Raw genomic sequence first — 14,412 nt, 5'->3', positions numbered from 1 at the left:
ACTGGTCGAGGAAGGATGAAAACTGAGTGAACGCGGTCGAAATGCGATCTCTTAGATTAATGTGTGGGAAATCAATGTATGACAGGGTTACAAATGATGAAATCAGGAGAGAGTGTAGATCTGAGTCAGGTATGATTGATAAAATTAAGAAAGGGTCTTTGGTTGGTCATGTAGAATGCATGGATGGCGAAATAATGGTAAAACAGGTATATATGGCAAGAATTAACAGTAACGTGGGACGAAGATTACCAAGGAAGACGTGGCATGATCAGATAAACCAAAATCTTAAGTATGGTCATGTCAAAAGCAGTCAGAACCGATGGGCATGTATGACAAAATGTATGAATGTGGAAGAAGCTAGAAATGTATGCAAGGATAGACGTATGTGGCGGTCCATTCTCTCTGCCAAACCCTACGGGGAAATGGCGTGATGTGAGAAGTAACAGTAGTAGTGCATTTGGTGTATTGAACGAGCAAAAAAGATTGTACGTTTTTTGTTAGATGTTACGAATTTTAAAAATAAAATCATTTGTTTATGTAATCTTTATGAGTACTAAAAAAAAAGTTGTTTATTTTATTTTAATTGAAATAATAATACTCGTAGCTTTGTTCACAAATTTTATTAATGAAATAAAGATAAACACTTTAAATAGAACAAGCGCTGCAGAAAAATTTAATTTTATCCAAAATACCAAGACATTATTTATGTTATTTAAATATGGACTAAACTACCGAACTAACAGAAAAACCACTAACAAAACCGAACTAACAGGAACAATTATACAACTAGTAAGAAAGTAAGCAAACAAAAAAAAATGTAATGTGTAACTAAATTTTTAAATGCATACGTCTGATACATATTCATTCATACACAAAAAAAATATATAATTGGGTACCAAAGAAAATATTCGCAGAAATCAAACATTTTAATGTCATCAAAAAAAGGTATACAAACAAAAAACATTGTATCGCATGTCTAATTTCTTAAAAAAATGAACTAATTATAAAAAAATAATTTGATTGAATACGTTAACTAGAATCAAATAATTTATCTTCACATACAAACTCATTCAATTATTAAAAATGATACTAGAAAATAAAACTTTTACACCGAGAATCTTTTTTTGTAGGGATGAGCGATAATACTATTGGCATTGCAAGTTTAGTTAAAACTAGAACAGAAAAAAAAAAATTGTGTCATCATTGCTGACTAACATGGTATCAAAACAATGCAAAAAATAGACATTGTCACGTAGATTGCGTCGTGAACATGTTTAAGCAAGAGGGGTAAATTAAGGGGCGAAGGGGCGAGCTAATGAGGTTATAAGTCAAAAGGGTGGTCGTGGGATTACGTAGGTAATCCGTTTATTGATCGATTTTACCCCAATTTCAAAATTAAAGCGTAATCCGCATTGTTCTACAACCAACCATCATCACACGACTCATTAATTTGCGTCATTAATAATTGAAGCCAGTTCGTAAACAACTATGGCGACAGTGTTGTCTCTACGTTTTAAAAGCAAATTATATAAGCAGACTTCGTGAGGGTATTGTTATTATTATGAGAGATGAATTGAGTAATCAGAAGCGTTTTCCTACTAAGTACGAGTGTGTTCAGGGAATTGTTAATCAAAGACATTGTTAAATAACAATTTACCCTAAGCTACAATAGGGTTCAAATAAGCCTTTTCAGCTGATTTCCGTTATTTGAGTTAAGAATTTGCATTTATTTTGCATAAACACGACAATTTATAGTGATTTTGTAAGGAAAAACAATCAAATAGAGTTTTGTTCGGTTCAAAGATGCAAAACGCAAATATTAGATTTACATATTTCTATACGAAAGGCGTTTAATTTATAAATAATTAACTTGGCTGGGGTTTAATTTGTGAATTCAGCCTAATATTGTTTGATTGCCATACAAATACTGATTTAACAGATATCAAAATTATTTCTGGATAAATCTAAGTATAGCTTAAATGATATGAATAATCAATACGATAAGGTGTTTTCAAGGGTTTAGTTACATTAGCGAAAAATATTACGTTGAGAATATTGCTTTTGATGTAGTAAATATTTATGTCTAACATATCATTACAAAAAGAAAGAAGATGGAGAACATATTAGAGAAGGGATTATGGAAGTCTAGGCATTTACGGGACTTATGACCTGTCATTGGCTGGTTTGAGTGGCAATTTTACACACCGTGTAATGTTCCAAATTCTGCCAATGTTTGAACATCCATATTTCTTCCCTTTGATTTTTGTCCTTTCACTGTGACTAGATTAAATTAAAAAAGTAAATATTCTAATAAACTCTGTAAATTGCATGGTTATGGAATTAAAATTTTCGTGACTTGTAAGAAAGGCGTCGGAGTGAAGCATTTTTAAAAGTAATTATAACAGTAATCTATATTGACGTCATGAAAATTATATAAAAGAGCATATTGGAAATAGGTTTTGGTAACTAGATTTAATACAAGTAAACACAGTTTTAGCCTCCATTTATGTGTGCAATGTCATCATAAATAAGAATGTTTATATCTGACATAAGCCCTCTATATAATTAGACAAACTCACAGTGAAAGCGAATATATCAATTCTTATAAAATAAATAAAAACAAATTTGATTTTAACGTTTTATTTTTTCTACCGACCGGTTTCAAGGCTACGCAAACTTATTTTTCAAGGTTTACTGGACCAAGAAATTTTATCATATTTTATCCGTATTTTGCTGTGTATGGAACTAATAAATCAAGTCTTATTGTTTTTTTAAAGATTGATAATTAATTTGAAAAAATATGTTCTTGAGAAATTTTGAAAAAAATAGTAATGTAAAAAAAGTTTTTATTAGTTCTAGTTCTAGATGTATATACTAACTTAATAAGGCATATATAAATAATTAGAAAAAACAATAAATAACCAAATAAACAATATTTCATTTTCCATTTCACATTACCATCTTAACAAGACTAAGTCTTATAATACTGATAAAAAAATAATGGAATTCATAAGTTAAGTATGCCTTGATAAAGAAGCTTGTATAGCTTTGAAAGCGGTCGGTAGAAAAAATAAAAAATACTTTTCGACGAAGCTGGGGTAAATATGTTGAGCCGGGTTATGGCTTTAGAGCAGTGGTGGTCAAACCGTGGCGCATGTGCCAAACGTGGCGCATTAAACGATCACAGGTGGCGCATTGCATTCTTGTGTAAATTATTCTAAAATAGGCGCCATGACATAAATTAATTAATTGAATTCCGTGATTGAGGTATTCATTTTCCTCTCAAAAGCGAAGCAGTTCCTATTCCTGTCTCTATTTTACAACCCCAAATATGAACGTAATAAGATAAAAAAAGTTCGATTTATATGGCGCATCTGACCTTGTCTGTGAAAAAATTGGCGCATGGTATACAAAATGCTGGCCACCACTGCTTTAGAGTAATAGCCTATTTGAGTCGCCCATATGGAGAAAAACCATTATACGATTATTGACCAAGACGTTAGCTACAGATTACGGCAATACAACGGGCTGTAGGTACTCGGGTAGAAAATGTAGAAGTTCAGTGGTTTTTGTCCCTATATTTTGATTTGTCAATAGACTATTAAACTAAGACATTATTATATTTTCAATTTTTAAATACCGTGCTATCAGCGTTACAATTTTCAGAGTTTTGTATTTCTGAAATAACTCCGCGTGTGAAGTCAGAGGTTCTCTTCCGCCTATTCTCGATTAGTTCTGCCTATTGGTCCATTCACGGCAAGCAACCCGGAAGTCTTCCATAACTTTTTCATCATTGGTTGATTCATATGAAGCAGTGACGTCGTTCAAAGTAGTACATTTTTATTAAAATGTTATTTTTTTTCGTACATTTTCCAGAAACTTTGCTATACTATTTGATTCTCTAACTTTAATACAAAAAATAAGAAAACTTTCCCATATCTTTTAGTCGATACGTAACATCTTATCCCTAATTAAACTCAAACAACTTAATTGTATTTTATGCAACTCAATTATAACTTTTGGCATTATAGGATGGGGAGGCACTTATAAATCAATATGAAAACCTCTCGAATCTGCTCAAAAATCTATTATTAAAATAATTACTATTTAAAATAATTAATTAGGTACTCCAGCGTCAAGTTGTTGGAGGAATTCGATCTCCTAGATATAAGGTAATTATATATATCTAGAATAATTATGTTTGTGAAAGCAAATTATTCTACCAAACCCAAAAGGAACACTCCCACTACCAGACGTCAAACTAAAGGATGAGTCATGGAGTCTACCACAAACTCTGATTTCGGGCAAAAAAAAAAACAGGTTTCTGGGCCCCAAAATATTCAATAGGTTATCCGAACATTACACAATCATGACCCGAATTCAATTAAATACATTTGTAATAAAATGGTTACTGGATTAAGTTAGTAAACAATCGGAAATCTTACTAAAAAACATTCTAAAATAATAAATGGTATAAATATGTTGTATAACTTTATAATAATGTATTTGCATAAAAATGTCAGCCTTAAAACTGGTTGTACCTAGTTAGGCAGACTAGACATAATCCAGAGAAATCTATTGCCTTGGTATGGATGTAGAGATAAAGAAATTGTAATTTTTGTTAATAAACCATTATTATTATATAACAGAAATAATTTATTATTACACGGATAATAAAAAATTATGGTAATGTTAATGATTAATGATTATAGTATATTAAATGTATATAAACAAAACTTTTTTACAATTACAGTGGTGAATTTCACCTCAGAAAACCTAGGCTTTAGAACAATGACATTGATTTTTGTGTTCCCACCGGGAATCGAACCCGGAACTTTTTATTTGTGAGCCAAGCGTCTTGACCACTAAACCATGGAGGCCACGGATTAAGCCCTTATGAACTAAGCAAGACTCGCGGATTAAAGGTGTGTTAAAAAATCTACTTACGTTTGGTAATTATGATGATGGTGGTGTACTAAGGGGGCAGTGTGCCCCGGTTGAGCCTGGTGTTGATGGGGGGCTCCGGCGGCGCCCACCAGCGCCCTTTGCTGCTGCTGCCTCGCCGCCATATGCCTACCGAACACCCCGTACCCGAAGCCGTAGATCTCGTCCTCCTCTTTGTCCGTCAAGCAACTGGATGGCTGTGGAGAACGGACACTCTTAATTTTATTTTTATACAAGTGTCAAACTAGACTGATCCCACTAACCTAACTTATTCTAACTTAATCTAGAATCAAATGGTTTTTTTAAATTTCACGCTTATAAGCCATACAATTATAACAGTCCAGAAACCGCGTACGCGAATCAAACCGAAGCCGACTAAACTACTCAAAAATGAATAGTTTTACGTTTTGGTCGATAGTTACTTGTAGACGTCGCGCGTCGCTTAGTACGAAACTGCCGATTCAAATTTGATTATTTATTTATTCATTTTTGCACCACAACATGCCGGGAGGCCCAATTACAGTGGTGAATTACATCACAGAACACCCAGGCTTGAGAAATATCACATTTTATTTTTTGTGTTCTCACCGGGAATCAAACCCGGAACCTTTCGTGTGTGAGTCAAGCGTATTGACCACTACACCACGGAGGCCGCCAATAATGCCGTGTTGTGTCGTTTTTAAGTTATATAATTGTGCTCTATGATAATATTGTGTATTTTGTGCATTAAATTAAATAAAATAAAAATTAAATAAGTGTCAAAATACTGCTGTGAGTGAATGGGAAAAGGGTGGCATCACATTTTATACGTAAGTAGTGAATTCATAAAAAATGTTATTTTACCGTCCGTCAGATTGTGAAATAAAACAAGATGGACATTTGTTAGTATTGCCAGGGTAGTCGAATTTTTTACCCGGCTTTCTATAATAAGCCTTAGTAAAATAATAAACGGTATTAGTTTTCTTAATTATTATTTGGTGTTTTTTTTACGTTTGCCCAGTAAAATTAACTTGTTTTTTTAATAATCCATTTAAAAAAAAAATGTGGAAAAACATAACATAACATAACACAAAATCAACTTATACTTGTGTTATGATGATATATTGTTCGCGATCTAGCAATATATCACTTCACGCATGCGCGCAGGCGAGATTTCGTAATGGGGGGGATAATTGAGAAACTTTTGGAAAATTGCGATGTATGCAAACTTGGTTCTATGCGCCTTCTGGTATATTATAATTTTATGTTATAAGCCTTCACAATATTACACCGCGAATGTAAATATACTGGAACCACTTTTTATACAGGGGATGCGAGAAAATTCTTTTATAATTGTTTACTGTCTATTGTACCTTTATTATATTCTTAAATACAACATGACACCTAAATACTTTGAAAAATAATAACAAAGATTATTCACTATCACTTTCATAAATATACTCGTATTATACGCCTTGTCTGCCTTGTGGATTGGTCAGCGTATTTGCCTGCCATGTAAAAGGTCTCGGGTTCAATTCCTGACATGACAATTTTTAAGAGAGTGGTATTTACTTATACATGGATAAATATAAAATGCTACACAAAAATTGGTAGGTACACAAATCAATGGGTATGAAAAACTATAAAAAAATTGACAAAAATTGAAATTTAGGTATTTTTTAAATGTGTGTATACAAAATGTCGAAGTGATTTTTCTGCATTTGAATAATATAGGTTATTTTGATTTGATCACCGTAAGAATTTTTGATTTCAAAACTGACTATGGAAAAGGAAACATTAATTTCTCCACACCCGTTTCCGAGTCAGTGTTGTCTGATGATTGGAGAATTTCCGAAATAATTCTGTCGACCAGACGCTAAAACAAAAGGAAACTGAAATCTTGTACATATATTTGGTACTTAAGTATTCAGCTGTTTTTGTCAATGATAAAAGTGGTGGTTCAATACGGTAAAAGTTTAGAAACAATAAACATAAATAAACAAACGTTTGACTAGTAACAGTATAAGCATGCAAATTGGTATTGCACATAATTACCGTGTAACACGCGGATTTTATCAGCTTTATGTTACTGCAGGTTGCAGGTAAATTGCTCATTTTCAATACAAGGGAGAGAAAAGAACTTAAAACATTGTTCACTTTAGTAAACGATTTTTTATTAAACATCAGTTTCGCCTTAAGAAAGGATCGGTCAATTGTTGCATGAAAAAGTCTCTTCACGTTATTTATAGATGTTATTTTAAAATAAGCAAAAAATTACGATGCTAAATGTAATTTTCCGTGTGACGTCGGATAAATTTTCTTCAAAGGTTAAAGCACGTGTATTTTAAATTGCTTGAAAACGAATCATTTCGCTACCTATGCGACAAACGGCATATATAACATTACTGCGCCATACTTGAAAGCAATAGTTAGAAACGCATTCAGCGGGTATAACGTGTGACGTCAAAAAGATGTGACGCCAACGTTGAGCCATTTTGTATGGGTTTTTTTTTTTTGTTTTTTTTAAATGAAAAAAGAAATATTTGCGTTTTTATGATTAACTCACATATTTTATTTTGAGAGTCATTTTCAACGAGTTGTAAAAAACTCACTATTAGGAAATGGAATCAAGTTGGAGTTAGGTGGGATTCGAACCACGGAACTTTGGTCCGTGAGTCCGAGACACTAGCAACAGGACCACAACCCGATTAAAAGCTTAAAAATTATTCTGAATGGAAATTCGTATTCTATGCACTGATAGATATCATTAGGACTAAGATTATTCCCGGTGTGTGAAAATACCTATTTGGGGTTAAATAAATTATATTTTAAAGAATTTTATCACAATGAAAATACGTGATTATATAAACAGATTTTTTTCTCACGTAAACCAGGTTCTAGTCAAGTCCTAGTGGTAGCGTTACGGATCGCAGGTTCTAGGCTCGAATCTTGCTCTAGGCTCAAATTAGTGTAGTGCCGGAATACAGCGTTTATTGGTTAAAAATTTCGCACACTTGGATTACAAAAATAAATTTTGTAAAAAGCAATTGACATGTAAAATTGCAAGAAAATACTCCTAGCAGCTTCACTAAATGCTAAAATACCTTTTTTAAAGCAACATAGTATATGCATATAATAAAAAAAATACTTTGTGTAAAAAAAAAAATATTTTATATTAATTAAAAAAATTATATGTATATATTAATTTTTATTCGATCATTCAAAATTACACTCATTTACATCATGAATACGGCTTTTTAGGATGTGCCCGTGTAAAGCCATAATAATTAAGAAAAAAAATACAATTTAAAATATTATAATAAAAATGATAAAATGATTACAAAAATAAAACATAAAAAAAAAAATCTAACTTAATTATTGAAATACATAAAAAAATTGGCAAGTAGCAATCTCAATTTCAAAAAACAAAAACTAAGTTTACAGGAGAATGAGATTTTAAAAACACAAATAATAAATTAATAATAATGAAACGTTCATTCTTAAAGGCTTTATTTTTGAATGATGGTTTCCCATTTTTGACAAATTGAAAATCGTTCCTAAATTTATATGATTGAGAAAAAATAAAGAAAACGTTAATATGAGATTTTTTAGGCAACTATTCATTTGTGACTAATTTAGATTAATTTGATTAATACAATACTATTATAGGGGAAACTCCTGCCAAAAAAACAGGTTTTTATGTACAAACTAGAAACAGGTATTTAAACGAAAATACTTTGATATATTATTCACGCCTAGAAGTTTCAATCTAACGTTTATTTTATAAAATTAAAGACATTTAAGGTCAAACCTTGTACGAAAGGTGTTTGTTCGTTTGAATGGGATTTTAATATCTTAGGCGGAAGAGATTTCTTTCTCGCCCATTTCCCGCCAAGAAGAGGCCGGGTGTACTTTGTGAATATGCCAGCGCCGCTTAAGACGAAGTCTCTAAACTCAAAAGTGTTTTCATTAAGAGCATCATACGAACTTAAGGGGAGATTAAAAACACAAGCGGCGTCCCATAGCAGTGAAATGAAATTGCATGTACGTAAGTGAAAATATGTTTTCTTACGAGCACTACGCTATAACTTGGAATGTTATGATACGCATAAATACTGCGAATAGGCTTTTACTGGTACAAACTTTTAAGTCGATCTAGAACTAGGGGATTTATTGAATTACTGTTGTGTTGTTTTTTGAATTTGTGTACAGTGAATAAATTTTCTACCGTCCGTAAAATTAATTTCAAATAAATGATATTGAAGGGGTATTTTTATCTTAAAATTTATTTCAATAGAGAGGAAAAACATTTTTGAAAAGGAAATACGGAAGTCAAGGCGTTTACAGAGCTTATAACCTGTCGTTGGCTGGTTTAAGTGACCACTTTACATACTGTGTAACATTCACCATTCTGCCCATGTTTGAACATCCACATTTCCTCAACTCTTCTATCTGTTGACTTTCGTGAAGTAAAAGAGCTAAAACCTTTATCACGTGGGTGAGATTCATCCGGCTATAGTACTGGCTACACATCAAATCCATCAGTGATTTTAGTCTACTAATTGTATTTATTAAAAACAGAAGATATGACAGTTGTTAAGCCTTGTAAGGGAATATCAAACGAATATAAAAATTGAGTAGACCAAAGGTCGTTATGTATAGTACAAGTTCTTATATTATATAGTCTAGGAACTAAATAATAATTAAAGCCAGTTGAGCAAGAAAAAGTTTTAATTTGCGTTTTTGTCAAAATAGACATCATTCGTAGATTGAAAACATAACATAAAACAATCCATTTTGACAAAAACGAACATTTTCCCTTTACTTTTTGTGTAGCAACTGACCCTCGAAGCCTTTAAAATATTTTGTAGAATTGCGTAAAGTCCATTCAAATCCTTGATGAACTTTGCTTATGTGTGCGTAACAAAACAATTTTCGATATTTCGAAAACATATAAATCGAAATTTGTATGTTTTCTTGGTTCACTGACAGACACGAACACATTAAAATAGACTTATTAAACATTCAAACGTACATATACAAATACATACATTCGCACGCATACAATTGTAAATTACACTAAAAAATGCATAGCAGCATTAAATAACCATAAACGAAATACTTACAGAATATTTCCCTAGCACTTGCATAGGTTGCCACAGTGACGCAGTTAGCGTGCCCGGCAGTCCACAGTGACTCGACAGCGGAGCGCGCTTCCCGTCGCGTCGTGCCCGGAGTGCCCCGGAGTGACGAGCGCGCCCGCCTCCAGCACGCGGATGCTAGGAGACATTTAGTCACATTGCTGCATTCGCTACTCTGCAATGCTTTACTTTATCCAGTATTTTGGAATCCTCGTATTTTATTGCATTGCTTTTTTCGATTCTCGTCTCAAAAAAGTCGTTTACTGCGGCATAAGCTCTTTCAATATTTTCCGTCTTTAGGTGGTCATTTATTTGATTGCATTGATCTTGATAGTTCATTTGGTTTTTTAACGCTTGTGCTTTATCATTTGGATCATTCTTAAGTTTCCTTCAGTTCTCTATCATATTAAAAATATATTCTCTTTTATAATTTTTTCTTGCCTGAGGTCTGTCTTTGGGTATGACTTTTTCTGTCACAGCTCCGATTTTTATATTTGGCTTTTCCCAAACCTCGTTGGCGTTATCTATCGTTATTTATCTTTAACTTCCTTAACTGTCAAAGCTTTAGTGTTCTTTTATAAACTATATTTTTTAAGGGTTTACAGTTTCGAGATATTTTTGGCTATTACCATAATAGTATGATCGTTGTCTATGGCTGGGGTAAAGTAACCGTTGCAGTCTTCTATTTGATTATTAAACCTATTTTTGACCTAAGTATAATCAATCTTCAGTCTTAGTCAGTCACCTGGGGATTTCCATGTCTAATGTTTGAAAATTTGATCGGGTTGTAGCTAGTGTCTATAAAAATCAAATTCCATTAAAGTCTGTTTAAGTTGAAATCGGGTTTTGGTCCTGTGGCTAGTGTCTAGGACTCACGGACCATAGGTCTGTGGTTCAAATCCCACTCCCTCCTAACTTGATTCCCATTTTCATATAGTCAGTTATTTACAACTCGTTGAAAATGGCCCCTTAAAAATGAAATATTTGAGTAAATTTGACTAACGTAACGCGTTATAACGTTATAAATTTAACAGCGTAACGCTGACTTGAGTGGTGTTAAAAGTAAATTATACATACTAACTTTACCTTTTATTTTATGGTAATAAGCCCGTCAGTATAAAAATATTCAAGTACGAAGATAAAAAAAAAAACAAAATAAATATTAGAAAATACAAAAAGCGAAGCAACATTAAATCAATATATATGAAGTACTCACAGAATATTTCCCCGGCACGTATATAGGTTGCGACAGTGACGTAGTGAGCGTGCCCATCTGTCCGCAGTGACCCGACAGCGGACCCCGCTCCCCACTGCACGACGCCGTCGTGCCCGGCGGCGTGCCCGGCGTGCCCGGCGTGACGGGCGTGCCGGCCCCCAGCACGCGGATGCGGGGAGACATTTCGTCCCATTCGCGCCGTCGAAGCTCCTCTATGTGATCGAGCACGTCGCCGTAGTGCGTGGAGAAAAGGTCGGCGTAGCGGGAGGCAAGCCCCTCTAAAAACCCCCGGTCACCATCCTAAAAAAATAAAAAAAATACAATCATTGACATTTATTTGTAATTATTATTTATGAAATGAGAATATGGAACAGCATTTAGAGGGGATTCAGATAATTGAATATTGTAACTCTGCATTGTTAACTATGTCAAAATGTTGATTTTTTAGGTATATTAAGTTTTACATATCACCAGATTCTTTAGCATTTTGCGAGAACACGTGGTGAATTTTGGCTAAACAAATAATGTTCGATGTATCTACTGACACGAGAAGGGGGCTTGTTAACTAAACTTGTGATTTTTCAGAGCACATCAAACTTTGAAATCGTTCTCTAAAATGGCATAATATTTAATGATTTGCTATCTTTCAACATATTTTTTTTTTTACTTAGCGCTTTTATCATAACATTATTACGTCAATTTCTGTGTCCAGAGAATAAAGAAAAACAGTTTTGTGTTTGAAATAAATGAATTTCGGAAAAAAATTATCAAAGTCAAGTCAACAAAGTTACCATTGTCTAACAGAGTTCCTTACAACTTGTTAAAAATGCCTTCCAAAATAAAAGTATTTTGATTAATCATACAAACGTAACTAAAATTATTTTAAGGTAGGTAACGAATATCAAAATATTTTTTTGAAAAAATGCGTATAAAAGCGGCATTCACAGGACTTTTAGATCAGTTTTAAAATTTTGGCACTGCTTTGGTACATCCATGGATAGTTAAATGATTAGTCTTACACTTCAAATGCAAGTTCAGAGACTTAAAAATATTCTAGCGTAAAGACACATTTTTAAATAAATATTTCATGTCAACCCTGTCGGAAATCAAACCGGATACCTTTTGCATGGTAAGAAACGCGCTGATCATCGCTCTACGAGGCCAATCACGTATTCCAGCAAGTCTTATAATTGTTTTTGAGTTTTTGGTGTATTCATTTTGTATTTTATCGCTAGGTTGTTGAAATAACAGCATCATATAAATATTACTCCTAAAACTTTGATAGTTACATTTTAGCCAGACACGCTTTTCTCTTTGTCATTTCAGACATGCAAATCTCATATTACGATTGAATTATTAACACTGATTAAAATTTCATTAACAACCTGAGATAACTATGACAACAAACACATCAAAAGTCCATTACCACGTTTTTATTCATGTCGTATCTTAAAAATAACAATAACATTTCAACAAAAAGCGTTTACTCTTTATCCTAATTGCAAGATTTCCATTTTCTTCAAAGTCTATTCATTATTACAAGAATTTCCAAATAAATAAACCAGCCGCGTGATTCCCAACGGAAAATAACCTTTTTCACAAATATCATCTTAATTTAAACGGCACGATAATATTATAGTGGATCGACATTTATTAAATTCGTTAGTACCTATTTTAATTTTACAATATTTATATTTAACTTTTATTTTATAACTCCATAGTTAATCACTTTAGTGAAAAAATCAACAAAAACGCTTTAGATGATGTATTATTTTTTTTAAAAAAGAAATATTACCGTTCTTATAATTTACCTAAATATTTAAATTTTGGAGACCATTTTCAATGAGCTGTAAATAATTCACTTTGAGAAAATGGAAATCAAGTTAGGATAAAGTGGGGTTCAATCCTCGGACCTCTGATTCGTGAGTCCGCAACACTAGACACGGGACCACAACCCGATTCAAATAATATAGTAAAATTTAGCAAAAGAGATTTAAATTATAATTTAATCAAAATCGTCATTTAAATTTAGCGAGTACTCTCAGGTGAACATCCTGCAAAAGAAAATTCACTGGAGATATTTCCATATTATTTATCAAATTTTTTCATTTGATATATTTTGTGAAGTTAAAGAGTTGCAACGTTCTTTTTAATAATTGATAGATTGTGGATGTTTAAGCATAGGTAGAATGGTAAATATTGTGTAATGTGTTTTTTTTTTTTTATAGTAAAGAAATATTTGAGTTCTTATGATTTACCCAAATACTTAATTTTGAAGGCTATTTTCAACGAATTGTAAATAACTCACTATTAGAAAATGGGATTCAAGTTGTGGTAGAGTGGGATTTGAACCACGGACATTTGGTCCGTGAGTCCGAGAAAGTAGCCACAGGACCGCAACCCGGTTAAATACGTTAATTTTAATAACTCGCTAAGGGGTGCAATCCAGCTAGAGATAGAGATGATATGAACAGATAGGACAATTGAAGATATATCGATTTTCGCACAAAGGCAAAATGGTGAATGTTTTACTTAAACCAACCAATTACAGGTCAAAAGCCCTGAAAATGCCCACAATTCCATATTTTTACTTCTAAAATACTCTCGTGTTGTTATACATATATAAATACGTTAATGTGTTTTGTCGCATGTAAAGGTCACAGCAGCAATTTTAGTAGTGCCTTTGACTTTCTTATTGACTTACGCCATTGTTGTTTTTATTTTTATCTGACATGAAGGTATCGCTGTACCGTATTTTTGAGCCGCAAAGATAAGAAAAATAGGCCTTAGTACGTTCTTACAGCTTCTTTTATTAAAATTTTATACACTTTAAAAGCTTTCAAAGCACGCTCGAATTTCAGGAGCGCAATCCAGTGCCTACAAAACATAAACAAAATGGCGTAATGATTCTAAAGTTTAATGTTTTATACCTCGATGTAAAAGCGTGAGTGAAATAAAAGCCAAGTCACGACCGGCTACCGGAACAAAAGCCTCGCGAGTTTCTAGACTACTCTGGTAAGAATGCCGTCGCGACGCCGACGCGGAGGCTTCTCAGACGCCACTAGGAAAGTAGGAAACCGTTAATGAAACTTCAGGTTCTCAGAGAAACACTGTTAAGGGTGGAGCTTAAAA

At 33.0% G+C, this 14,412-nt stretch overlaps 1 protein-coding gene across 1 annotated transcript in view; it reads right to left on the bottom strand.

Annotated features, from left to right (window-relative positions):
• LOC148276240 (uncharacterized) overlaps positions 1–14,412 on the bottom strand; it is a 133,400-nt gene that overhangs the window by 101,859 nt on the left and 17,129 nt on the right. Inside the window, exons 2-3 of the mRNA XM_088234539.1 lie at positions 11,281–11,580; positions 4,948–5,141 (exon numbers count right to left, since the gene is read on the bottom strand). Of these exons, the coding sequence (XP_088090665.1) occupies positions 4,948–5,141; positions 11,281–11,580 (494 nt within the window). The remainder of the gene's footprint in view (positions 1–4,947; positions 5,142–11,280; positions 11,581–14,412) is intronic.

Source organism: Micrasema longulum, unplaced genomic scaffold, assembly GCF_059751315.1.
Source record: "Micrasema longulum isolate JH-2025_06_02 unplaced genomic scaffold, ASM5975131v1 h1tg001256l, whole genome shotgun sequence".
NCBI lineage: Eukaryota > Metazoa > Arthropoda > Insecta > Trichoptera > Brachycentridae > Micrasema > Micrasema longulum.
This window is presented reverse-complemented; position numbering and strand designations above follow the sequence as displayed.